The 26,514-nt window shown below is 45.1% G+C and overlaps 1 protein-coding gene across 2 annotated transcripts; it reads right to left on the bottom strand.

Moving 5' to 3' along the window:
- Positions 1–833: 833 nt before the first annotated feature.
- Positions 834–26,210, bottom strand: LARS1 (leucyl-tRNA synthetase 1). 2 transcript variants are annotated; one of them, XM_059483650.1, is made up of 32 exons: positions 26,101–26,210; positions 25,108–25,226; positions 23,576–23,663; positions 22,860–22,940; positions 22,283–22,423; positions 21,006–21,167; positions 20,229–20,341; positions 19,767–19,830; positions 19,170–19,237; positions 18,599–18,824; positions 17,433–17,520; positions 17,266–17,342; positions 16,564–16,617; positions 15,740–15,880; positions 14,932–15,009; positions 13,970–14,055; positions 13,814–13,879; positions 13,640–13,722; positions 12,696–12,834; positions 11,095–11,307; positions 10,133–10,190; positions 9,347–9,410; positions 8,568–8,751; positions 8,264–8,354; positions 7,309–7,449; positions 6,635–6,775; positions 6,446–6,556; positions 5,493–5,603; positions 3,376–3,480; positions 3,134–3,229; positions 2,639–2,771; positions 834–1,970 (listed from the first exon to the last, which is right to left on the bottom strand). In XM_059483650.1, the coding sequence occupies exons 1-32, from the start codon at positions 26,104–26,106 to the stop codon at positions 1,765–1,767; spliced, it is 3,534 nt and encodes a 1,177-aa protein (XP_059339633.1). In that variant the 5' UTR covers positions 26,107–26,210; the 3' UTR covers positions 834–1,764. The 2 variants fall into 2 exon arrangements, with proteins under 2 accessions (XP_059339633.1, XP_059339634.1); XM_059483651.1 differs by lacking the exon at positions 26,101–26,210 and adding an exon at positions 25,922–25,983.
- Between the last annotated feature and the right edge of the window lie 304 nt (positions 26,211–26,514).

The following is a 26,514-nucleotide window of genomic DNA, read 5'->3' on the forward strand; positions in this document are numbered from 1 at the left end:
TGAACACAATTGCACTAACCCATCAGCCCCTCTCTCCTTCTGAGAGCTAAGAATGCAAGCACTGGCTCCAAACGTTTTAGTTGGAAACACCAGAGCAGCCTGGGACTGTGTAAAATCTCTCATTTATTATTCTTAGTAGGTTTATTCACTGCCCAACAGTCATTGCAGTTAATTTGTGAAATGAGTGTTTGAAGTGTAATCACAGCTGAAGACTTCTCAGGTTGTTACAAACTTCAGCATCTGTCCCATTTAAAAAGCAACACTTCCAAATATTCACGAGATCAGTGTTTAGAACCCCAAACTGTCCGTGGAGCCCGTGGGAGCTCCCCAGGCTGATCCCTTTGCACGTGTTCCCAATGGGAAGCACTGATGGATCCGAGACCCCGAGCCAGGCTGGGGAGGGCTGCAGGGGGAATGGAGGGAGAAATGATCCATCCACACCAAAGTTACAGCCAGAACAGAGCCTACGGGCAGGAGGGGTCAACAAAAATTCCCTAATCCTTCACATGACCAAGCAGGGAGTTCCATTGCCTACTTTCTGCATCCAGCCCAGGGAATGCTCCAATGAAATGTTACAGCCAGGTCACCACCAGTGAGAAATCATAAATTACTATTTTTACATTACATATCTTAGAAACAGTAGGATGTATAACATTTGCTTAGTTGGTGATGGATAGGAAGAACAAATAATGTTTAGTTTATTGTTCAGAGACACTTGTACAAATTCAGGGATGCTGAATATTTTTTCCATGAAGTGAAGTTCATTTTTTAAAAAGTTTTTTTCAATTTAAGGTACTATTTGGGAGAAAAGTCAATAAACAAGAAGATATTAGTTTCCTGTTTTGTATTAATCCTCAGGCTATTTATTTTGTATTTCTGTAAAAAAAAAAGCAATGGTTTAAAGACATTTTAAGTTTTCAGAAGTTTATTCATCTAAGTTTATAGCACTAATGCTTAGCTCTGTAGCCTGTAGATAATTAAATTAATTGGGGCCAAATGGATTACAGCCCCTCATGCACTGCAAGCACTGGGGGGTGCACTGGGGAAAATGAGGCTCAGGAAAGATTTGGCACCCACCGTGTGAGACACCAGCCTGTGGGAGCTGCTGTGGCACCATTAAAACTTTTTGCATGAAAACATGTTTATTTTCCCTTTCTTATTTCAGGGTTTGCCTGTTGGGGACAGATGGCAAGGGGAGGGTGAGAGGGTCACTGACTGTGGGTATGAACTGGAATAAAAGCATCCTGAGGCAGTACCCAGGAGAGAATAAACCACGATGAGATCCTCGACATCCCATGTGTCAGAAGGACTTTGAGGCAGCACAGGTGACACCACCCTGGTCCTTGCCTTGTGTCACACCAGCTCCCACCTGCCAGAGCCACCCCTCTCCCTGCCCAGGCAGCCCCAGGCTCTTCAGTTAAAGCCTTTGGCTCAATCAGCTTTGGAGGGAGCTGAATGCAGCTGAGAAGCAGCACAGCTCCCTGGAGTAAGGAGTGCAATTCTAAGCAAAATTTGAAGACCCTGAAGACCCTGCCCACAGCTGGAAAAGAAGGGTCTCCAGGGTAACTTTCTTTCCAAGAGAAGCCAAAGCACCACAGGAAAAAAAATTTATTAAATCCCTGTTTAAAAGAGCAGGGGCAACTCACATGTGAACTCAGGTTGGTTTGGGTGGGCTTTATTTTTTTACAGAACAAATTCTGCCCTTTGTTTAATACAAATGCTTCCAAGTCCCTCCATAACCCTTCTCACTGGATACACGGCAGCTCAATGGACCAAGTAAACAATTGTGTCCCCAATGTCCCTTGTCAGGCCGTTCTCAGTGACACAGACGTGCCTCTGGGCCAGGTCAATGTGGAAGATGGCTTGCTCCAGGATTGGAGACTTCCCTGCTTCCTCTTTGCCAAGCACTGGAACACGGCGGGGCCCAAGCACAGGATCATCAAACCTCATCAGCTTCACTTTGGAGAGATCTGCACAGAGAGAGCAGCTGGTCAGGCCCTGGGAGCTGCACACAGGCCACAGCACCCACAGAGTTCATACCCACAGCAGTGCTGAACCCTTGGAACTTCCCACCTGCTCCAAGGAAATGTATTCTCATGGGAATACCTGTCCTGCTAAGGTTTGCACCAATACAACAATGTCCTTCAGGGGTTACACAGTGAGTTACCAAGAGAAATGGGGATAAACCACACAGAAACACCAGCTCCTAATACCACATTCCAAGCCCTGAACTTGCTTTATCTGGCTCAGGACAGGTCTGAGTAACTGAACTATTCCTCATTTTCTGAGGAATGAACTGCAGAGACTGGGAGGAAGAGGAGGGTGAGAATTGATTTCAATATTGATTTCAATACAATTTCCCATCAAAAGGCAGACTGATAAGACTGCTAAGCAGACCAAGAAGGTGAGACCCTTCAGCTGAGCCTTCCTGCAAGTGCAGCCTTCCAGCCCTGTGCCCCTCAGCACACTGACACCTCCTGGGAGACAGGGAGGACTCCCTCACCTCACTCATTCCCAGAGCTCCACCCAGGAGCGGGCAGTGACTCCCATCCCTGCACACACAGGGATGTCCCACCTCTGTCACACCTGTGAGCACCCCCCCAGCACTGGCACAGCTGTGCCCTGCACTGGAGGCTACCTTTGATGCCCCTGTCCATCTTCATCAGGCGCCTGATGATGGTCTCTCTGTTGTCCCCCTGCCTGATGTCCATTTTGGTGGAGAAGTGGCCGTTGCAGGGCTGAGGGTTCACCAGGAACACGGACACGCCAGGCTGAGACACAACACAGACCTTAGAGGAGATCCCCCAGGAGAAACATGCAACTACACCAAATAAACATCTGCTGTTCGTGAATCTTCCAGAGGGATCAAATCCCTTCAGAGCCCGCCTGGCCATGCTGGATACCAGCACTGCCCCAACTCTAAAATGCAGCCCAAAGTGAAACAATTGTTTAAGATATCTTTAGGGAATGACATTTTTACTTTGCAAGTAGAACTATTCATACATGATAAACATTCATGTCTGATCAAAGTTTTTAAATGGCATATTTAAAAAAACCCAGACAAAAGTAAAGTTTCAATTTAAGTTTTTTAATTAAGTTTTCAGATTTTCAATATCCGAATTTCTGATATTACCTCAGTTCTGAATATAGAAAATGGTTTTCCAGGACAGCACTCTTCTTTGATTTTATCTTCTGCTTCAGAAGCAAACTTCACCTCAATGTGATCCAGCTGTAAAAGAAAAAAATCGGGGAGGAGGGAATAAGCAGGAGTTTATTGGCTTTAGAGGGAACAGCAGAGGCCACAGCCCCATCAAACAGCTGCTGCTCCAGCCATCCCAATAAATGCCAAGCAGTAGGTGCCAAGTCTGTACCAACCTCCAGGGAATTTGTCAAATAGACAATGTTCTCCATGAGCACTGCACGCTCATCAAACTCCAGCTCGAGATCAAGAACACGAGAACCATTTTTCTCCAAGTTTTCCTGTGGGGGGGAGGGAAAAAGTATTAAAACCCTCCAAAGGCTGCAAGCAAAATGATGCTTCAAAATGGCAAACTATCCACATTAGTCATGAAAAGAATAGGCTTGTAAATCCAAGAGCTCTCTGCTGGCACAACATTAACATTGGAGCAATAATTTTCTTGTAACAGGGCTGCTTCTTCTACAGGGAGCTGGTGACACTGATGGGAGGAGTAAGAGCAATTAGAACACATTTTTAATATAGAACTGAAAAGGTGTTTGACATTCACAGTTATTTAAATCCCTACTTAATGTGCAGGTTGAGAATTCACAAAATCAGTCAGCATTTCAGTGGTATTTCACAGCAGGAAGCTCAGGCTTATGACCCAGTTTAAAATAAAGGACAAGCCCACAACACCTGGACGTGCTCACAGCGAGTTCTCTGCAGGGAAATAACAACCACTTTGTACGTTAACATAAAAGTAACTTAATTAGTCCAGAAAGCCAGCAGCAACAGTCACAAGAGACACAGTATTAAAGGCAGTATAAAAACCACACTTTTTTTTTTTTTTAAACTAAAACAGAACTTCCTCTTTGGAGTTTAATCTGTCCCTGCCTGGCTCTCACATGCTGAGCCAGCTGTCTCCTTTGAAGCTCTGCTTTGTCAGCCTCAGCATGGTTGTGGTTTCCTGGTTTCCTCATCAGTTTAATGTGAAAGATTCCCTTTTAACATGGAACTGCTTCCCTTTGTAAATCACAGAGGTGCTCCTACATTTCAGCCCTGCTCTGATGAGTAGGAAGCACAAGCAGAGATGCTCCTTGTACCCTGGAATTGATGAATAATTGGTTTCAGAGAAAGACACTGCTCAGGGGAGTCTGAGCTCAGGTGTTTCCATGTCTCTGTGGGAAATAGGCTGCTGCTCTTTGGAAGCAAAAAGATGGATTTGAGGTAAGCCTCAGCTCCTTCCCCACTTGCCCTGGGATCACTCACTGCTGCCAGACTAAAGACACCAAAACACAGCAAGGTTTCAGCCCGAACTCTTGGGGCTGAGAGCTTGTCTGACCTTTCCCAGCTGGATCAGTGCATCTAACACATCCCACTGTTCTTACAAACTTAGACAGGAAGCTCCAGAACTGCTCTGTGCTCTCTGCTCCTCTGAAGATTTCCAAGCTCCCATGAAAAGGAACAATCAGAACAACCCCACAGAGAGAGCAAAGAACAGTTACACTCCTCATGACAAAGCTTACAAAGAGAAGTAATTATTATGTGCATTTCAAAAATCAAGCTAAAGCTTAAGGACAAAAAGGTTTTTTTACACTCATTAAGATCTTTTTCCATTAGTAATCCCTCTCAATTTCTACAGATCATGAAAAGTCATTAAAAAGGTTTTAAATCATACACTGCAACCCCCACCCTCATTTTTTAAAAAAAATTGTTAATTCTTTGCTTCTTGGCTCTCCCTAGTTATTGCATTGAATTTTCATCTGCAACAGCAAGCAAAAGAAAGTTTCTTTAAAGAAATGGAAGCCAAGATCTTCATAGGCTTGCATGACTCAGGGAAAATAATGGACTATCAGCATATTAAGTAATAAACATAAGAATTACACACAAAATTCATAATTCCATTCAAGGCTCAGAACAGTCTGTTGTTTCCTCCCTTACACATACTGCAATCAAACAACTCTTGGCCTTATTCTCAGCTTCCAGTTTCTATGTCTCCAAAGCAGCACTTGACTCATTTCAGCATGAAAAACTGGAGAAGTCAAATAGGATAAATTTCAAATACAGAGGGATCCAGGCATGTTTGGAGTACAGGTTGCATCACCCACAAAACACAGAAAGCACCAAGCCTCAACCAGATCCAAAGCTCACCTGGGCTAATTCACACAGAGACATTTTTATTATGCAGCTTTTCTAGAGATGTAGAAGATGTTTTTAAACAAACCCTGGAAGATGACAAATAAGCACAGGGCAAGGGGAGACACTGCATTCACAAAAGCCTTTCCTGTAGCAGAATTGCCCCTCTGACACCTACCTTAACCATGGCAACAAAGGGCATCACCTTCTTCATATACTTCTTCAGCTCTGGCAAGGTGTTCAGCTCACTGGCAATTACTTTATTATCTGGCAGCTGACCTCCACTGCCCTAAAACAGGGATGAACAAACATTAAGGAGAACAGCTGTCATGAAAAACTTGCCTTTCAATATCATGTACCTTTCCTGCTTTCCCATAAACACCAGCAAGGTTTGTCAGCATCATTGATTCCACAGATAGTTTTCTCATCCTTCTGAAACCCAAACAGCATTTAACACTAATACAGAAAAAAAGCCTATACAATGCCCAAAGGTGAAAATACCCCCAAGAACAAATCCCACATGAGGAATGTTGGTTTATCTCATTGCCACAAGCTGGAATAGTCAGGACTCCTGAATCTATCAGCTACAACCCTGGTGTGTTCAAGCTGAGGATGATCCATTGGGATCCCAAAAGCCACTCTCAGCAGTTTCCCCATGTCAGAAACATAAGCCTGCTGTTTTCTTAATATATTTCTTCTTATACTGACTTATTCCATTTCAGCTATTTCTTGTGACACTGCTGAGTGGTTTACACTTACTCAAGGACTAGAACAAAGCTTCTAAGCCCACTTGCAGAGTAAGGCAGCAGCAGTCTGTCAGTCAACCATGTTTCCTCAAAAACATACTTGTAAAGAATATTTAAAAGCTAACCACTTACAATTGGAAGAAACAACAGAGCACAGGCACGCTTTTTACTCAGATTGTCAAAACCAATGAAATGCAACTGTCAAACCAATGACAGTCCTTGGGACATTTTCATTAAGCATCAAAACTTACTGGACAGTTGTAAAAGCATGAAGAAAATTAATCTACTGCAATAATTTGGTAACAAGGTGCAGCTTATAAACTTTCTACAGATGAGCCCCCAAACAGCTGGCAAGCAGCTGGAGGGCAGAGGAGGGGAGGAGCACCTGGAAGTGCTTGCGCAGGACGGACAGGGTGGTGTGCTGCCAGGGCGGGTAGCTCTTTGCCACGTAGATGGTACAGTGGGAAGGCTTCTGGGAAGGCTCTTTTGTACTTTTCTGAGGAAATAGAAAACAATCAGGAAGGGGTCCCTAGGCAATAGAGAATTACCACGTGCACACAAGCAGCAGCCTCACCTTTCCCTTGACAGGGGCCAGGTAGCTCTTGAGGCGCAGGCGGAGCTCGTGGGCTGCCTCCATCAGGTACTGAGAGGAGCGGATCAGCACCTCGTCCACGGGCCCTGCTGCTGGCCACGAGGCCCTCATGATGGACTCAGCCTTGGGCAGAGCAGACAGCAATGCACTGAGCGAACACACCTTGGCTGCTGGGCTCCCAGCCAGTACAGCTTCATTGGAAAAGAGTTCAGCCAGTTTGGACTCAGTGAGCACCCACCCATAACAACCCAAAGGAGGGGGCACACAGACAACAAGCACTGCCAGTTGTTCAGGACTGTACACACAATCACAACTACCACATGCCCATGGAACGCCACCTACAAGCAGAGGGCTTAAAAAACATCAAAACTAAGCTTTATGCAGAAGTGTAAGACTATTGCATTGTTACACTAAATTTTAGATCACCTCTTTGTAAGCAGACAATAATAGTGACTGTTATTAATGTTGCACACATCATCACAGCAACAGGCCAGCTCCCTGCAGTCACTGTCCCAGGGACAATGAGCCAGTATGACTTCTTGTGTACTGACATATCCTTTCTACTTGTACACAAATATCTGTCAGCCTGACATGGGTGTTACTGAAATCCATAGAAGCTCAGATGTGAATCAATGACAGAACTGAAACGCCAGTACCTTCCCCAGCAGGGACCAGATGTGCTCACACAGGTGGGGGCAGATGGGAGCCAGCAGCAGAGTCTGCACCTCGATGAACTGGAACACCAGCTCCCTGTGCATGCCCTCGATGGCCAGCTCCCGGTACTTGTCCTTGGCTGCCTGCAACAACAGCACAGCCCTCAGCCCTCAGCTGCCAGGGACACACACACACACACCTGCAGGCTCCAACATGCCTTCAGAATGTCAGCAGCTTGTCAGAATCCATTATTGAGTTCTAGGAACTGTACTTTCCTGAAGCACCCACTTGTGACTCTGCCAGTCAGCCATTGGATTTTTGCATTTATGTGGTACTTTGAAAAACTGTTTATTAGCACAAACATAAAAGACAAAAACATCCACAGCTGTGTATCAGGTGCTGTCATCCCAAATAACTTACATACTAATAAGAACTAAGAGAAAGGCAATGAATATGATCTATCATTACACATAATTCAGCCTATTTAACCCTACTCCTGAGTATCTCAAAGCAGCCACATGAAGGAGTGTGTGTAATTCATTAAATGGAGCAGCATGGCTCTGCAGACACTCTGGAGACATGGTTTATGGAGGATATCAAAAAGCACTATGCTTCCAAACAATTTTGTTGATGCATTTTCTGGCTTTCTTATGAAGAGTCCTTTATCATGAAAGATATAAAGGCAACACTATTTTTAATAGTGTCTTTTTTAAAGCAGCTTCTTGCTCATATTAGATATCAGGACTATTTTGCAGAATTGCATTTGCTTTCCTCTGGACCTTTGTAAACTGACACAAGCAAACCCCTATGATTCCACATTTATTCCCTTGAAGAACTCTTGTTTCTTGACACAATTCTGATTCCAATTCAGCTGTATGATTAAGGACCAGAGAAAGAAGGATTAAAAGAAATCCACTAAGTGACAAATACCAGGTGTCATTTTCTTACATCTCCTACCTGAAACTCAAAGAAGCCAGTTTTCAGAGCTTCCTTAAACATCATCTTCTCATAATTTTGGTCTGTCTTCATTATGCCTGCATTCATCTCACTGGGGAGGGAAGTGACAACATCAATACAGCACAGTCTGCCCCATGTAATGGCAACATTGTAAAACTGTCAGCAATGCAGCCAAACCCCATAACCCATTCAGGAATGAGCTCTGTTTTATGAAATTCATTAATTTTTAGAAAAAATAACTACAGGATTCCTCCTTGCAAGGAAAAACCTGGTCCAAACTGCATTATTAACCTTCATACCACACCTGGCAAAGACTCTGTCATTGAAGGTGCTGGCTGGGCCACTCCTCAGGCTGTCTCTGTTTGCAATCATCTCCTTCACCCACTCCACCCACGTGTAGAGACGAAGAATACCAGCATCTGCCATGGCTTCCACAAAGTTGGCATCTTCAACAGTGTCTCCAGCATCAGCCAAGGCCAAACGCATGCCTGAAGAACAGGGGATCAGCTGCCAGGGCTGGGTGCCACCAGCTGGCCGATACCTATGGAGTGCTGTGCCTCCTGCCCCTGTGACAGCTCCCTTCAGCTGGTTAACAATTGCAAAGCCAGGTCACAAACTGCCTGGCCAGCCAGAGACGCCCCAAGGAGGCACTTGCCCTGGGAGAGGGACACTGCCCTCCTTGGGAGGGGAGCAGACAGACACCAGAACCAGGAGCCCAGCACGGTCCCTGCCCAGAACACAGGGCATGGCAGGAGCGTGGCACACACGGATGCACAGAGCACAGATATGCACGCAGCCCATGCACACCAACAGCATGTCCTGTGCTCTGACCCCCCAGTGAATGCAGAGAGCTCAAGCAGGCTGCTCCTGGAGAGCTCAGCCCCAGGAGCACCTCCTGGCTGAACCAGGTGTGCTAACACACATCCCAGTCTTCCATGTGGAGTTCAGCTTATCCAAAAGGACAGGTGGCAAGTGGCAGATTTATTGCCATTCAATACTCCAATAAACTCCCTTGAGAGCAAAACACTAATTTTAGTCATGTTGGCATAATTGACAATCAGATGCAGGTCAGAACGCACTCACCATCTGCAGAAAACTTGTCAACAGCTTGAGTGAGGGTGAGGAAGTTGCCTGTCGATTTAGACATCTGAAAGAAAGATAAGAGTGTTTGTTTTCTCACACATCCCCTGTGTTGGTGGATAAGCAAGACAGACCCAGCAAGGGTTTGGGCAAACAATTTTCTCATGAATCACAGCAAAAAAGCGTTTTGGTAAATCTGAATGAGGCCTCACAGCAAAAGCAGACTGAACTCTGCATGCACTCAGCAACAAAATATAATCCCAGAAATTCCCTAAGTTAAACTTAAATACCACTTTAAAAATGGCAGCTTCAGATCACCATGTATTGATTTTTCAAGAAGAACTCCACTAGGGTTTATTTGGGGTTTTTGGATTCATATCAGACAGTCCCCAAGGCCTAATTCCTGGGTTCAGGCACCTGAATTCAGTGTCAGAACCTGCACATATTAGTGAGCTATTGCCCCAAACTTTTCCCTCTCACTGCACCTACTCCAATGCTCTAAAAATGTAAACTTCGCTTAAATAAATGAATATTCTGTATTACTCTAAAACTTAACAGAAATCTTCACTGAACTTTTCACTAAATTGGTGAGCCCACACAAGAGCTGACTTAAGAGAAAGTGCTACCTAAAATCACAGACAAGGCAGGTCTTTAATGAATGAAAAACTGGAGGGCACTAATGAAGAAATGTCACTATTTCCCCAGCTTACATCCCAAGAAGTTTCCAGTCTGGCTAGCAAATGCCTATTTTGACAACACAAAAGCCTGTCACACAAAACCTCACCGTACCTTTTCGGAATTGAGGAGCAGATGTCCATTGGCTCTCACAGCTACTGGCCATTTTTCCCTGTTCAAAGGCAAGATACAAATCTTTTGGCCAAGTAAATACATTTTCTCTTTTTAAAAATAGGAACAAACATTTTATATTCCAGTTTGAAATGAACGCTTTGAGTGGAATCTTCAAAAAAAAATACCTAAGGGTTGTCTTAAATATATTAAGGAGTGTCTCTGAAGATGAAAAGAACTACAGTGTAAAGGCTAAGGATTATCATTGCTGAAACACAGGGCAGGGAGCAGTGCACTTGCAATTACAGTTCATTTACATCACCCTCCTCTGTTCAGATATTTTTAATTTAAAGGCCAGTGATTGGCACTGCCCAAGAGCACACAACAGTGCTGGGTCCACATTTCTACCCATGAAGGAAGGAGATATTGAACTATCCACAATCATCTTTACTACACATCAGAAACACACTTTTCCTATGTACAGTTTTATAGAACCCCTAAACCAAAATTCAAGGGAATGCAAACAGTATCTTCACCATAAAAGCATCATGCAATGGGCAAAGACTCTCAACCAGTCCTGCACAGCCCATGGGAGTATACATGGCTCTTTTAACCATCCTTGAGAAGGAATTAAGGAGACTTAATAATAATGCCAAATAAATTCCAGTGCAGGAATGCAACTCAACACTGGGAAATGCATAGGACAAGATAACGCAGAAAAAACCAGGGGAAATAATGATAAAAAACCCTTCCATTTCAATCACTTCTGTTATAGAAGTGTATAATAATAATGGTAGAAAACCTTTCCATTTCAACAACTTTTGCTATAGACAGCTGTATTAAAGCTGCAATATGAAAGAATACATTTTCAACACAATTCTAAATGTTGTAGAGTCCAAAGGCCATTAGCAAATGTAACAGAACTGCAAAGTCTCCAGCCTTACCTGCCTCACATCCCAACTCACCTTTGCTCTGACCACATGGCCACATGATTATAGAGGTAGTACGACAGGTGATTTGGAACAAGATCTTTGCCAGAAACTCTGAGATCCACAGGATACCAAAACTCAAACTCCTCCTTCAGCTTATCCAACTTTTCCTTTGGAATCTCAGTTTTTGGGAACGGAGCTGTCTTGAAGAAGATGTAATCCCAAACCTCTTTGGTCATTTGATGCGCCCTGCACAGAATCAGTCCCACATTGCACAGTCAGTAAAAGCTCCTCACATTCTAGCACTTTCTGTAAGGCAGCTTAAACCTGTGGCTCCATTCTCACAGCACAGTCCACCTGAGCAGCAAACACAGAGTGAGTGCCCAGGGCCTTTACCTGAGTTCAGGTGATAGCTCTGTGCTATGCACAGAGGAAACACATTCTGGACCCCAAATACTTCCAGAACACATTAAAAAACACCACAGATGGTGATCTGTACTACCATCCAGAAAAAATCCTACTGGCCCAGGTTTGCTGGTTTGGTTCTGGCAGTTTTTGTTCCATGCTTTAAATTCCTGTGCTGTGACTGGGCTTGTGTTTGGTGCCAAATTCATTGTAACTGAAGGTGACTGAAAGGATGGGCCATAAATCCCCTTTTCCTTCACACCACAGAGCAAGTATCAGTAAAAAGCATTTTCCAAGGCTGCCAGATATTATCTACTTGCATAGGAGAGCACTCTAATTGTACATGCTTAATTACATCAAATCTGTAATTCAGGGACGAGGATGCTCACTTCAAAGCTTGTTTCTAGACACGACTAGCTCGTGCATAGCTTCTCTGTAATTAGAGAGGTTTCAGCCCAAATGACAGCCTTGCCCAGTCTCAGAGGTATTTCTGCAAGAATTTTATTCTGGAAATGGTTTTCAGATTAGTTATAACATAAAGTAAGAAAAGTTTCCATTCCAATACGTAAACTACTTCAGAAACTAGTCCATAAACCACACAGAATTAGAGCAGATGATTCAAGGCACAATCTCAAGTGTTTTTTCAACTCCAGACAGAGCTGTACTATCTCATCTCTCTGACCCCTATCACCATGCTTCAAAAGCCACTCCAACCAAGCGGCCACATGCCTCCTCCCCCTTGCTCTGAAGACTTCCACAGACAAGCTGTGGATAAAAGATGGTTCTGAGCTTCCAGGAGAGTGACAATGACAAAAACCAAGAGCTAAATCCTATTCCCTCAATACACTGGAGCCTCCAATTTATTGTGGTGCACAGCAGTCTCAGCAAGCAGACACCTAAGCAGCCAATCACCCAAAAACCTGCCAAGGCCCATTTCAAGGCAAGTCAAACAAGTATTGAAAAAGATGATTTACTCTCCACACAGTTCTTTCAGAGGTGCTTTCAGAAGCATTTTTCAACTCTCTTCCTCTCAGTCTGTCACAGTCCTCTCTTTCCTTACCGCCCCCCAGCAAACCTGTTCTAACTCATCTCACGGCAGGTTAAGTTTAATAAAGACACTTTTTACACACAAAAGCAAAGACTCAGCCTCCTTGGCAAGTCTTTCTGCAGAGCAATTCAGGAGATAAGCACACCTAACTAAACAAGATAATTTAATGGTTCACTCTCCTTACCTGATGCCCAGAGGAGACTCTCCTTGGCCCCTGAGGTTCCCCCCCTGCAGCAGGTGAGCCACAGTGTAATAGGCCATGTAGATGGTGGAGTCAGAGAGAGACTCAATCAACCACTGCTCATCCCAGGGTAAGCGGGTCCCTGCAGGGGAAGGCTGTGTCAGGCACCCAGCACCACCCCAACCCCTCACACACACACTGCAGCTGATGGTGATTGTCAGTGGAACATAAACATACATACATACATCAGGGGAAGGCTGTCAGGCACCCAGCACCACCCTGAACCCCACAAACAGCAGGGATGGTGACATAAACATATATACATACATCAGGGGAGGGCTGTCAGGCACCCAGCACCACCCTGAATCCCCCCACACACACACACAGCAGCTGATGATAATTTCCAGTGGAACACATACACATACATTAGTACATACATTAGTACTCACGCTAATGGGTTTAAAAAATATTTGATTTAAAAATTAAACTATGCATTTGAAAATTTTACTCAAGGGCAAACAGTTGTTGACTTTCAACATATTTCCTGACACAGCTCAGCTCAAGAACATCTGCTGTGGGTTACAGTGCATATTTAGCAGCTGGCCCATGTCAGGCTACACAAGATGAAGGCTAATCAGGATTCGAGGAGAAAACTCAAGAAATGGTATAAGCTCCCTCTTCTGAGGTCCCTTCCAAATCAATGGCCCAGGCAGAAAGCTACCAAGATGCTACAAAGACTACCTGTAGTAGTGCAAATATTACCAGCCCCATGCACTTCCAACAAAGCACACCTTCTCTGGGATGCTGGGCCAAGATACCAGTAGGACAATGTTGCTCCCACAGTTCCCTGTATCACTGGGGATGTTACATAGCACTTAAGCCTTCCAAATGAAATGAGGAGTACCATCCTTACAAAGAAGCAACCCAGAAAGGAATGTTTTACCTACCTAAGCCATACGTCCTGGAGCACGCATGCTCTTGTAGCCAACCTAAGGTAGCTTCAAAATTTCTCCTAGTCTCTTCACAGAACCTGTAAGAAAGAACCTCTTACTGCCTTCAGCCCTCTCAGACCCCCAAGAGCAGCAAAGTCACTCTCCTTTACAGGCACATTCATAACTCACGTCTCCAGATGTTGCAAGCACTCTGATGTCTGTTTCTTCCAGCTTGCTTCACCATAATCTAAATACCTAAAGTCAGGAGAGGTTTATTGTAATAAAGCAATCGAGAAGTAGTGTACAATTGGAGCAACTTTGTAACTGCAGCTTTGTTTCACTCACCACTGGTCACAAAGGGCCACAACACACTCATCAGCAGATCTTGATATAACCTGTTTCTCAGGTTCCATATAAATCATGGCTTCACCCTAAGATTGAAAGGGCAACAGAAGCTGAGATTTAAGTACTTACCAAAGTACTGAAAATCCTGACAACTTACTAAAAAGCATCCCCTCCATTCTAATTTGGTTCATAGCATTTACTGCACAGCTCTCACCACTGCCCAAGCTCTCTGCCTCAGTATTCCCTCTGGTAAAAGGCAAGGCTTGACTCTGTAACTTCACTAAGGTACCAGCTCACAGCACTTTGTACAAAACGCATGAGGAAAAGGAGGACATAAGCACAAAATATTCCCCACCAACTATGACCCTGACTGAAACAGCTCCTAGGAAACTGGAAGACAGAGGGAGGGGAAAAGGCAAAGGAAAATGGGATGCTGAGCTTCAAATCTACTGCACACATCATGCGTGCTGATGCATTATAATCTGGAGATAACAATGCCACAACAACAAGGGTATGATGACTAAATGCCTGAAGCCTCCTCTCACTCCCAGTCCTCATCAGGGAGTCTCATTAGAGGGATGCCACAGTCATTGTTTGTTTACTGCTGTTTTCTGAACCAGGAGCCCAGCAAGGCGGCATTTGCACAAACATGTCTCCTTCACTGGCTTGACAGAGACTTGACAGCCCAGGTCCTACACTTCAGCATCCTCCCAGCTGTGCTAAAGAATAAACTGGACCACCAGAACATGTCCTAGGGAGGGTGACAGAATAAGGCAGGGAACAAGAGAACTAATGAAGCTGCTCAGCCCACTCAGCCCAAGAAGACCAGGTCCCTCTCTCTGCAGTGACCCAAAACACCCTGAGGGCTGCAGAACCACACCAGGGGTTCCTCTGGTGACTCAGCCCTGTGAAAAGGACAAAGCAGACAGTTCAGAAGCAGCTGTGTGCACACTGCCACTTACCTTATCCAACATCAGCTTCTGAATCTGCTTCTTGACATCTTGAACTTTTTGTCCTTTGAATTCATCCACCAACATCACCTGCAAAGATGGGTCACAGGAGATAATTTTTTTCAAAATTTAGCAAGAAACAGGTGCCATAGGTGTTCAAATCAATATAAGGAAGTAGCAGGTGCTGCAATCTTTGACATGCAAAAAAATAAGAGTACAGGTATTAGGTTTTTTTCATTATGTGCAGTCATCTTTACCCAAAAACAGTTTGTACAATGTTAGCATCCACACAGATGACAGACTGCAAAGAGTCAGAAATAAAAACTATTGCTTGCTTACAAAAGAACAGCTGAGAAATACACAGGGTAAGCTACTGAGGTAAAGACAGGAGAAAAAATAAAGAAAAACAAAACAAACAAACAAAAAAACACCAAAAAAAAAAAAAAAACCCAAAAACAAACCAAAAAAACCTGCAACTAATAACACCTTCTCATTTCATATCAGTTTCCCTATCTATACTTGCAACAAAATGGATCAGCTCCCCAGAAGATGATCTCTTGTTCAGAAACCAGGTTACAATGCTCAGAAAACACAGCAATGTGTGAGTGGAAACTTTCTCCAATTCTACATCACTCCTTCAACTGCAGAACCCTACTGCAAGAAGAGTCTAAATGAAAAGTCCTTTGAGACTGTTTTGGGAAAACAGGACACTGGCCCTCCTTCTTGAGATTTTTTTTTTTTTTTAATTCTTTACCTGCCTTTTTTCCCCTCCTAGTTGAACTCACCAAGAAACCACTTACCAAAATCTTGTATTACTTACTCCTTCATAGAATCCTTTCAGGTACACTCTCTCCTTGGCCTCTGCAAGCTTCTCTCTGTCATTCTGGCTCTGGATTTTGAGCTCATCACAGACAAATGGAGCACAAAGGCTGCCATAGCCCGGGATTTCAATGATGGGCACCTGAGAATTAACAGAGGGCTGTCAAACCCCTCCTGCACCCCAGTACTCACTCCACACATTCACAGCATCCAACACAAGTTACACAGGGCTTACAACAGATGGCTGCAATTGCACTCAATGGCCCAGAAGTTCTGGCAGCCCCAGTGTGACCCCTGAGCTGCCCAGGTGTGACCCATGACATGGCACCACACAGAGCTGTGCCAGGACTGGAGCTGGCCTGTGGAACCAAGGGTACTGCAGAATTCTGGGATGGCTTTACCTGTAACCTGCATTTCCTAATGAAAACTGCCTCTGCCTCGAGGCTGTGCTAACAGTGAGGGACTTCAGCTTTTTGCACTGAACAGATACCGTCCTCATTTGACCATGAGTGCATGAAGTTTTCATCAGCCAGCAGGTTATCAAGATAATAATGCATTCCGTTTCCCAAAACAGTAACTCCTATAAAAATTTATACTTTCCTTTCTCTCTGAAATATAGCATAGAACAACAAATCTTCGTTGCAACCCTTAACAAACCAAATGCTGCAACTACAGGAAGGTATGAAAACTTTACGTTTTTCAGCTTTCAGCTGAGAAGGACTTTAAACAGAAACTCTGGAAGGGTTAGCACAGCTCCTGGTTTGTTTCTCATCAGTGAACATAACATCCTGTGTGCTGTAGATGGACACGTCTGGGTGCACTCACCGGCTCAAAGGGCAGGACCATTTCATCTCTGATGCCATACTTCACCCTCAAAGCCTTGAAAGTTGGAAGAAAAAAAGCAATAGATAGAAGTCTTCTAGATGTGAAGGTTTTTATGCATTCATAGTGGATTTTTTTTACGTAATGCTTTATTACAAATCAGACAAAGCCACTTCTCTGCCTTCTCACCATTTCTGACACCTGAGCTCAATCCTCATCTCATTTCCAGGTGATTCCTTGCCAAATTGTCTACATTTTTTAAAAGGGCAAAAATTGATATTGCTCTACCCTGAAATGAGTGGGCAGAAATTTCAGTAGCCAGGGGTAGCTGTTCAGACACTGAGGTACTCCTGCAGTTAGTAACAAGCACTTTCAGTCTCATTTGAAATTGATAGAGAATCTTAATCTCATTTTTGGAAGTCATTTCCACAACAGGAATTCATTTCTGTTTCCCTGGTGCTCTTCTCTACCTTAACATGCAGCACAAGTTACATGATTCTCATTCAAAACTCAGACCTGAGGTCTGAAGAAAACCCCATCTGTCCTAGCCCAGGTTTAAACTTCATTTATTTTTAACTGCTTTGATTTCAAGTTAGAGACGCCAAAATGCCAATTAAAGCAAGTTTCATTTTTCTGACTGGATATTCACTTTTGACCCTTTTCACCAGGGAAAGGAAACAGAAACAATTCAGCGAACAGACTGACCTGCTTCTTTTTCAAGTCTCTCAATGCTGCAAAGTCATCTGGAGAGTCAGAGGGAACACTTGTCACCACTCCAGTTCCTTGGCAAAGGAAAAGATAAACAGATGAAAGGATTAGTCCCCACACACTGAATGTCAGTGCCCATCCAACAGGCTCTGCTGCAGAATTACCTTTATCCTCCTTGATGGTGAGCATGGGCAGGGCATATATGACCTTGTAGGTGCTGAGGGGTGCTGAAAGTGCAGCACCCAGAATCTCCTGAGCAGGACAAAGGAACAGCATTACAGTAAATCAGGGGCTTTCAGCCTAGTAGAGTAAGCTCTCCTGGATGATATTCTTCAAATTTTCTGTACATTTTCCTGACACATTACAAACAAACTAAATACATTTTATATACAGATGGACAAGGAGGAAGTACATATGAAAATGTGTAGTACTATTTGAGACAGGATACAGGTTATATAATGGTAGGAAAGTCAAATGCCAAGAAACTTAAACTACAGGTATGTAGAACTGGAAAAGCATAGGAAGCAGGAGAACAGTTTGCTTCCAAGTATCTGAAGCACAACAGCGCTGAGGCAGAAGTGGCTTAGGAAGCCAGTGTCAAAAGTGACATTACACAAAGAAAGCATATTGTCAAGATAGTCACACACTGACAGGAGGCAGTCAAGATGTAGCAGTCGTCTTCTACCTCACTAATTTGCTTGAATTCACATCATGTCTACTAACAAAGGAAAAAAACATGTATTTTCTACTTCATTCTTCAAGGCAAGATCAAGAAAGATGGTGACAAGTTGTAGTGAATGGAGATCAAGGGATGTAAACAGCTGAAGGTGCTTTGTATCAGGATGAATGAACACCACTGATGACACTTGCACAAAGCACACAAGTTAAGGACAGCAAACCCCAAAATCACCGACATTCACTACTCAGGTAAGAAAGCTTCACTCACACAGATGTACTGGAAATGTCAGTACCAACAAAAGCCTTTTCCACATAACCCTTTCTAGCTATTGCTATCCCTACCCTCCCTTACCATTCAATCTTCCCAGCAAGCACAAAAGCTTTCCTTAACACTATCCTTTCAGCACATCATGCTGAGGGAATAGGAATGCATCTGTCCCCAGCTAAGTGCACCAGGTTATTCTCCCAGCAGCAGCTCTGGCTTAGCTGCAAGGAAGCTGCCTGCTGCTTGCACTGTTTGCCACTAAAGATGTCAGTCACTCCAAAGTTTCTGCAATCCCTCCTGTACTTCCTTTCCCATTAGAGCGGCACCATGGCCCTGTCGGGCCCAGAGGGGCAGCAGAGCCCGGCCCGCAGGCTGCAGGGCGCTCACCTCTCCCATGAGCTCCTTGACCACGGGCAGCACGCCGCTGTCCCGGGTGAAGCCCTGGTAGGACATGTTGCGCGCGGCGCGCTGCGTGCAGATGAAGATGTCCCCGCTGCCCGTCTCAAAGCCGATGTACTTCATGTCCGGGCGCAGCCAGCAGTTGGTCTGCCCAAACATGGTCTCTGGCCTCAGCGTGGCAGCCACCAGGAAGATGTTCTTCCCTCTCAAGCCACTGGGGGGAAAAGGTACTGGGTAAGTTACAAAATAAAACCATCATGGCTCACACAGAACAGGTTTTTACACTGACATCAACTTCCAAGCAACGTTTCCTAAAAGACAGAAGTGGATCATTAGTTCATTGTGGGTTTTCCATTTTTTTTTCCTTTTTTTAAAATTTTTTTTAATTCCTTCTTGAGGTCCACACAGACACAGAAAATAGAGCTGGTCAAAATTCTGACCAGGTCTTTGAAGTGATGGAAATAACAAGGTAAAATTAAATTCTGCATTACTGTTTAATTCAATGGTCAGTTCTGGCCAGGAGATAGAGCCCATCTGCCACTAAAAAGTCAAGACTTACCTCAATTTTGCAGGGTAAGGATCCAACACCTTCATTTTTATCAGCGTGTATTCTTGAGGCCCAACACCCTAAAAGACCCACAGACAATGAATGCAACAATCAATAAGTGGAACTCACTTAAGCAGGAAAGAAAACAAATCCTGTAGGAGCCTAATCCAAACACTATTTAAGGTACTGATGCTTTCCTCAGAGTAAATCCTGTTTCCATTAATATGAAAGGCTGTTCACTAAAATGCAGACTGCAGAGAGTTATACTGTGCTCCTACAGCCAAAAACTTACTAGTCCCAGACACTGTCTCAGCAACATCTAAGTTAACAACAGCTTGTCTATTTAGTTTCAACAGATAACACAATGGAGCAATGCTGCTGGCACAGATTGCCAAACAATCATAGAAACCAGCTACAATGCAAAATACTATCCATAGTTCCAGACAAATCTGCTCAAGAGAGGAGTTCATTCAATTTTCACATGCACTGACAGCTGAGAGCCAGTGACTGTACACATCCAAACTACGTTTTGCTGTAAGACATAACTTACATTCCATTTAGTATTTGAGATCATAAGCAATGCATGAAAATGTCAAGTTAAAACATTACCTCTCCTGTTTGCCTGTCATGATCCATGCAAGGCTGTCCGTCTTTAGGAGAATAAATTGTATATCTAGAAAAAGATTTTCATTTAGCAGTGAGTAAAATAGTGTATAGAGCACGAGAAAAGTATAGCTCTCTGGGAAAAAAAGACTTCTTAATGGCATTTTCAAATTTTGTTTGGATCTGTTTCCATCAGTGCTAATGTTCAGTTTTCACAAGAGCTTTCAGAATTGACTGGTTTTTGTTTGGAGTTGGTACCCAAGGGAAAACTAAACCTGGAAGACAAATCTCACATGCTTTGCTAGCACAACAACTACACTTCACTGCATCAGGCAGAGCACCAGCAAGGAACGATTTTGGTTTCTGGTGAGTTAAAAGCACACTCTAGAGACGTGTCACAGGGCTCTGTCTCTGGCACAGCTGAGCTTATCCACTCTCCCAAAAACTCAGAGCTGAGTGGCAGCTTACCGTTTGCCAAACTTAATCTTATTTCTTTCCTTTAGAGTAAGGAATTGCCATCGGACAAAGGAATCATAGTAGGGATTGACGTCTGTTGTAATGAAGGAACGCCTCCAGTCCACCTGAAAATGGGCAAGAGGCTCCAGTAAGTAAGCACAATCAAGAAATCAGAGGAATCTCATAATACCATAACTATTACCTTAAAAAGAGCTTTCTCTCCAAAACGACAATGCAAGCACATATCCCATAAAGGGTGTAAGCTTAAATACACATCTGTGCCTGCTCTCTGAGCAGAGATGTCAAAGACTTGAGGTCCCTCCACTGACTGAGAAATTCAGAGGTTTTGTAGTAGTTTAAACCAGCCATTCGAGCTGCATTTCAGCACTGCCTTGTTTCATCACCTTTATTTCTCTCCATTTACAAAAATCTGTTGTCAGCAGGACAAGTACTTTTAGGAAGAAGAATGCTGAGATGTCAAATAGAACTACTGTCAATACTGACTACTGATAAGTTAGCTCACATGGGAGCCATAAGTCATAATGTCTTTATTGGACTCATTTCCAGCTGTGACCACTGTACAGGGTACAAGCTCTATATAAGAAAGCACTTAATTATCACCCAAGACCATTTAATGTTAAATGACTAATTCCATAGATATCAGAAACATTCCTGGAATTGTGCTGGTATTGCTCAGAAAATCTTAAGGAGAAGCAGCACGTTCACCAGCACAGTAACAATACAGGTATGGCTGCCTGCATAACTGAGGTTGGGATCACCCAGAGTCACCTTCAATCCCATGCTCTTCAGATCCTGGACAGCAAGGGGAGGGAAATAATCCAGCCAGTGCTCAGCTTCAGAAAAACCGACCACTTCTTCATCAGACAGACCCAAAGACTTCATGATCCCCCACTGGTATTTGGAAGAGCCAGTCTTGGCAGCAGCCTTGCTCTGCAAGAACAATTGGGATTAGGAAGAAGCCCACAGTCTTGTCACAAGAGCATTTGCCTCTGTTAATGTTATGGTTTCTGATTCCAGATACACAAGTTAACACAAATATTCTCGCATCCTCCCTCTAACAGTGAGACTAATTGATTAGAGTTTCCATTCTGCACCCTGTATTTACAGGGTTTCCATTCTACCACACCTTGTGTTCACAGTTCATTCTCTAGCCCTCCTGTTCCCAACTGCCCCATGCCAATGCCCAAAACACCTGCAGAGGCTCTGCCACAACAACCTGGCAAGGAATTGCCTGTTGTCGAGGCCCTGCTCAAACCCATGGGTTTTTGCACCATGGAAAGGTGCATAGCCCTGCACCCCTGTACCAAAAGCCTTTGCTGCTGTCACTTTGCTCATTGTACTTTTCCCAGCTGCTGTCCCTTGAGAATCTCCTGTCTCTCCCCAGCAGTGACCCAGGCAAGGTGACACCTTCTGTCCTGTAGAGCAGCCACACCCCAAACCCAGCAGCTCCAACGGGACAATCTCTTGAGCATACATAAACAACACACAGTGCATCTCTAAGAGTCTTTTCCCAGACTTGATTCTTTGCTTTGCTTTGGAATACTCCCAAAATCCTAAATCTCATTTAAAAACCTGGTAAGTGAAAATAGTTTGGATGATTTTACTGAGCATATCTAGACAGAACAGGTTAGACACCAACTTAAAAAAATAATGACTAGAACAGCAGGAATACACATGCTTTACCTCTGAGAAAGAAGGGCTAATTCCTACAACCTGCTTAGGAATGTTCCGTGAATGGATTAAAAAAAAAAAGAGAAAAAAAAATGAGAGTATTACTCTGGATCTGATCTGTTAATTCTCAGAAAACTATTAGGCAGCACATTAGCTTACCAATAAGGGTCCATGCATTAACATGGTATCTCTGGAACCATGTAGCTAATGCATTTTTTCAAGTCCACCTAAAGCTAACTCAGCTACCTTGGAAAAAACAAAAAAATCTTTGTATTGAGGTTTCTGTGAGCCCAAAGGAGGAAAAGCCTACAATGTGCACACCGAAATTTTGACAGCACAGCTCTCAGTCCAAGAAGGCTTGCTTTAAACTTTACCTTTTTGCCTTTTGCTTTGTCTTTGATGATAATTTCTTCCTCTTTTTTACCAGAATTTTCTTCCTCTTCCTCCTCCTCATCAGGAAATTCCGGTGGGCAACCATACAACTCCATTTCTCTTTTCAGCTTATCTGCACAAGCCTGAACAGAGTTATTGGGAGTGTGTCAGCCAGGGCACCAGCTGCATCCACAGCCAAGGAGTGGGTTTTACTGATAACATGTTGCATTCCACGCTTTAAACGTTTTTGGACCTTGCATTAAGATCTAGGAGATCGTGCCACTTCCATAACACCTTCCAGGGCAGGAAGAGGTTTACTGTAAGGATTTTCTTGCAAAGGAAAACATACAACAGGTAAAATTCAGTTTTCCAGCACTGTGTCTTTTAGAGTGATGTTATAGCTCAAGCACAACACAGGTTTATTACAAATTCAGGTTCCAATTTACACTGTTTTGGTGAGTTTTTAAATAAACTAAGGTGCTGTTGGGGATGGAGCAACTGGAGTAAGCAAGGCCCCGAGCAGCCTTAGGGATAAAAACCCCATCAGAAACAACCCCCCAGCAACTGGCAAGGTCTCACCTTGATGGGCATCCCCGTGCAGTGCAGCCCAAAGGGAAACAGGCAGCTCCTCCCCTTCAGCCTCTGGTACCCGACGGCGAACTGCAGGCAGGGAAAATGGAGCAGCTGAGCCAGGAACGGCCAGGCTGGGCCAGCTCCTGCTCACACACAGCTGGGACTCCTTCTGCACAGAGCCAGGGCAGGTGACAGAGCCAGGGCAGGTGACAGAGCCAGGGCAGCCCTGCTGAGTGTGTGTCCAGGCCTGCCCCTGCGGCTGCCCAGGCACGGGCGTGCCAGGCTTCCAGGCTGGCTGCACCAGAGACCCACGGCTGCACAGGATGCTGCTCTGGAATCCCAGCACCCAAAACCTGCCCCCACACAGGCACAGAGTTACTCAAAACCTGCTCCCACACAGAGCACAGCAACCACAAACAAAAGGGACAGGTCTCTGGTGAAGCTTGAGCCATTTAGCAGCACCTCCTAAAAATCTCATTTCAAAGAACAAACTGGGAAAACACCTGCAGCCCCATCTCATCAAATTAAAAATTACATTAATGGAATTCCCTTCAGCTAGCAATATTCCTACTGAAAATGTGGGGAAAAAGGAAAGTTTTAATAATTCATTACTAAATCTATAAAGGAATTGACATGGCATCCAATTAGCTCAAAACTGAACTACAAAATCAGCATTTGTTCTAGAATAGTACTTAAAGGTATCAGCAAAGGAGAATTCTTACCTCACATTTAGATAAGGAAAACGTGTGTCCCAGATGCAGGCGGCCATTCATGTAAGGGTAAGGAAAGGTAACAAAGTACTTCCCTTTGCTGAGAAGAAAGTCAAAGGATTAAAACACATAATGAGCTTTGTAAATGACCATCAGACAGTGCACAGCAAAACAGGTAACTGGGACGTTCAGCTATTATCAGCCCACAGTGATGTTAAAATATTTTCCTTGCCAGTAACATGAGTATTTGATTTTAAGCATCTGATACACTAACAGGCTTTATCACCTCAAAAAATAAACACAAAAGTAAAGACCCACAGAGGACTGGCATCACATAGAAACATTGAAACAGATACAGCATGCTCCCAAAGGTAACAAAGTATAATCCTGCTTCTGCAAATTAATTACAGCAAAGGTTTAAAGTCATTTATTTAATCTCCCACAGTGCGAGTTCAGATTTTAAGGGCACACTGCAAGCAATCACTCCTTCCACAGGGATATATTGTTGCAGGGTGTTTCAAAGATGTATTACGTTGTTGGAACCCGAGCTCTCAAAGCAGTCAAGAAAATATTTACATTTAGCACACTGAATTTCTACCTCCACTTTTGTACTTCACGCCTTGTCTCTCCCCTTCACACACCCCCTCGATCCATTACCATGAAGGAATAAAGGCCAAGTCATTTGTTTGCCTGCAAAATCTACAAGTTAAGAACCTGACACCTGTTACACCGCTTCAGTTACTATCTTGGTTTAGTCTGACTTTCCCACACACCAGATATTAACCTCATGGTGCCAAGGTCACTGCTTTTCCAGCCAGGGACCTTCCACAGGATTAATGCTGCTCCCCCACAGCCCCCCACGCCTGTGAGGAGCATGGATCCCACCAATTCCAAAGGAACTGTGCTTCCAGGCGCGCTCCACATTCCCAGAGGATAAACAAGTCTCTCAGGGTTTACCCTGGGGCAGAAGCAAGAGCAAGAGTCCCGTGGTGTTCCCCAGAGTGCAGAGCACCCTCTGCACTGTGCAAGGCTCTCCCTCCCCGCAGCTCTCTCCATCCCTGCTGGGGCTGGGGCTGCAGCCAGTGGTGACCAGGGGGGCTCACCCAGGACCCTCGCCCAGCTCCACACAAGGACAAGAGGCTGCTCCACAGCACATCTGGGGCTCTGTGCAGCACTGCTGTGCCCTGTGAGGCAGAGCAGGACACACCTTCCCTCAGAGTGAAACCTCCCCAGGCGGAGGGCTCAGGCACCCGCTGCGGAGCCTCCTCCATGTCAAAGGGCACAAGTCACCAAAGAGAACTGGTGTTCAGCCCACAGAGGGTACTGGCACTGCCAGGGAACGAAAAAGCTTCTCTCATCCTGCTGGAACTCAGCCACACACGTACCCAGCTTTATGTCACCAGCTACAGAAATGCCAACAACGTGTGAGCAAGTCCCTCCAGCCGAGCCATGAATACTGCTCATTACAATGGGGCCACCTTTCCCCCCAGCAGATCTTGAATGAAAAGACATTTCAAGCAGTGACAAACCGAGTACAACCGTACCTCCTCTGGTCCTTCCTGTCTGCAGCATTGACCTCAAACACTCGATCACGCTCCCACTTCTGCTGGACCTCTCTTTCAATCTTCTTCAGGAAATCCACTTTCGCTGTTCCTTTACGCTCCTGTTCAGCAGAGAAAGGAAGAGAGGTCTGGCTGAACAGGGTAAGAAATAACAGGACTGTAACCCATCACAGACCACCCTGATCTCCTTGGCCAGGGGACGCACTTCCCCAGGTCCCTGCAGCAGCGGTGGCACTGCCAGCCTGAGATCCAGCCCTCTGAAACTGGAGCCACGATCTTCAAGGAAAGCACCAACAACCATTTCCCACAGCAAAGGACTCTACAGTAGCCAGGACACACACATACACACTGGCCGTCTTGCCAATAAAGAACAAACTCAGAGATCTCTGATCTGGGGAGGTACAAGAGGATATAAATCATAAGCGAAAACTCCTACAGAACTCTGGTTTTATTCCAGACTCTCCATAAAGACATGTGGTGCATCCCCCTCCTGACGTACATAAAGTGGGCACAGCACTCCCTATGCCAGGAAGAGGGCAGGTAACAGCTCTAAGTGTAGTTCACGGAGTTCTTCAGGTAAAGCATTCCAAACGATTTTCATTAAATCCGTGCTCAGTAGCCCTTCCTCTCATTCTTTTATCACATAACATATGGCAAGTATTAAAGGATCTTATTCTTTCACCATATAACACACAGGAATTGCTAAAGGACACACGCATTACGGACACACGCATTCTGCACTCATAAAGGCTGAGGATGTAGTTTTTGCCCATCAAAACCAAGACACGCCTGAGACCTTTACACCACGGGGCCGCAGCCGCCGGCCAAAGGCCCCGCGCACGCCGCTATAGGACCCTCGTTCCGGAGAGCGAGGCGCCGAGGAGTGACCCTGAGGAGCGGGTGAGGAGCCCCAGGAGCGCCCCGAGCCCCCGCAGAGCCCCAAAGCCGGAGCCCCGGCCCGGCTCCCGGACTCACCGCCATGTTGCCGCGCCTGACGAGGCCCGCGCGGGCCGTGCCAACAGCGGCAGCGCGCGGGGGAGCCCAGGCCGTACCAAGGCAGCGGGCGGGGGGACACCGGGCGCTTTTTGGCGTGCAGGGAGGGGAGAGAAGGAGAGCGGCAGGGAGAGCGAGCGGAGCGGTCACTCCGGGCACTCGTCCCGGCTAGGGAGGGGGAAACGAGCCTGGCGCGCCGGGCCGAGGTATGCGCCCGCCAGCACGCTGTCCCTTTAAGAGCGCCCCCCCCAAGATGTCGCCGCGGGTTCATGTGCTCGCTCTACCGAACTTGCTGGTTCTCCCTGACCCTCGGCTCGGGCTCCGGGCGGCTGCCATTGGTTGGCAGCGCGGAGCGGCAGCTTCTGATTGGTGATGTGGCGCGGCCCCGCCCCGGCC

The sequence above is a fragment of the Ammospiza nelsoni genome, chromosome 16 (assembly GCF_027579445.1).
Source record: "Ammospiza nelsoni isolate bAmmNel1 chromosome 16, bAmmNel1.pri, whole genome shotgun sequence".
NCBI classification, from domain to species: domain Eukaryota; kingdom Metazoa; phylum Chordata; class Aves; order Passeriformes; family Passerellidae; genus Ammospiza; species Ammospiza nelsoni.

Bases quoted from the DNA above. Each gene is read 5' to 3' on its own strand.
- LARS1 (XM_059483650.1), bottom strand. The intron at 22,424-22,859 runs GTGAGACCTTGC...AACTCTGTTCAG, and splicing joins GCACGGGGATGCCCATCAAG to GCTTGTGCAGATAAGCTGAA. The intron at 20,342-21,005 runs GTGACTCTGGGT...GCCCATTTTCAG, and splicing joins TGAAGAGCATGGGATTGAAG to GTGGACTGGAGGCGTTCCTT.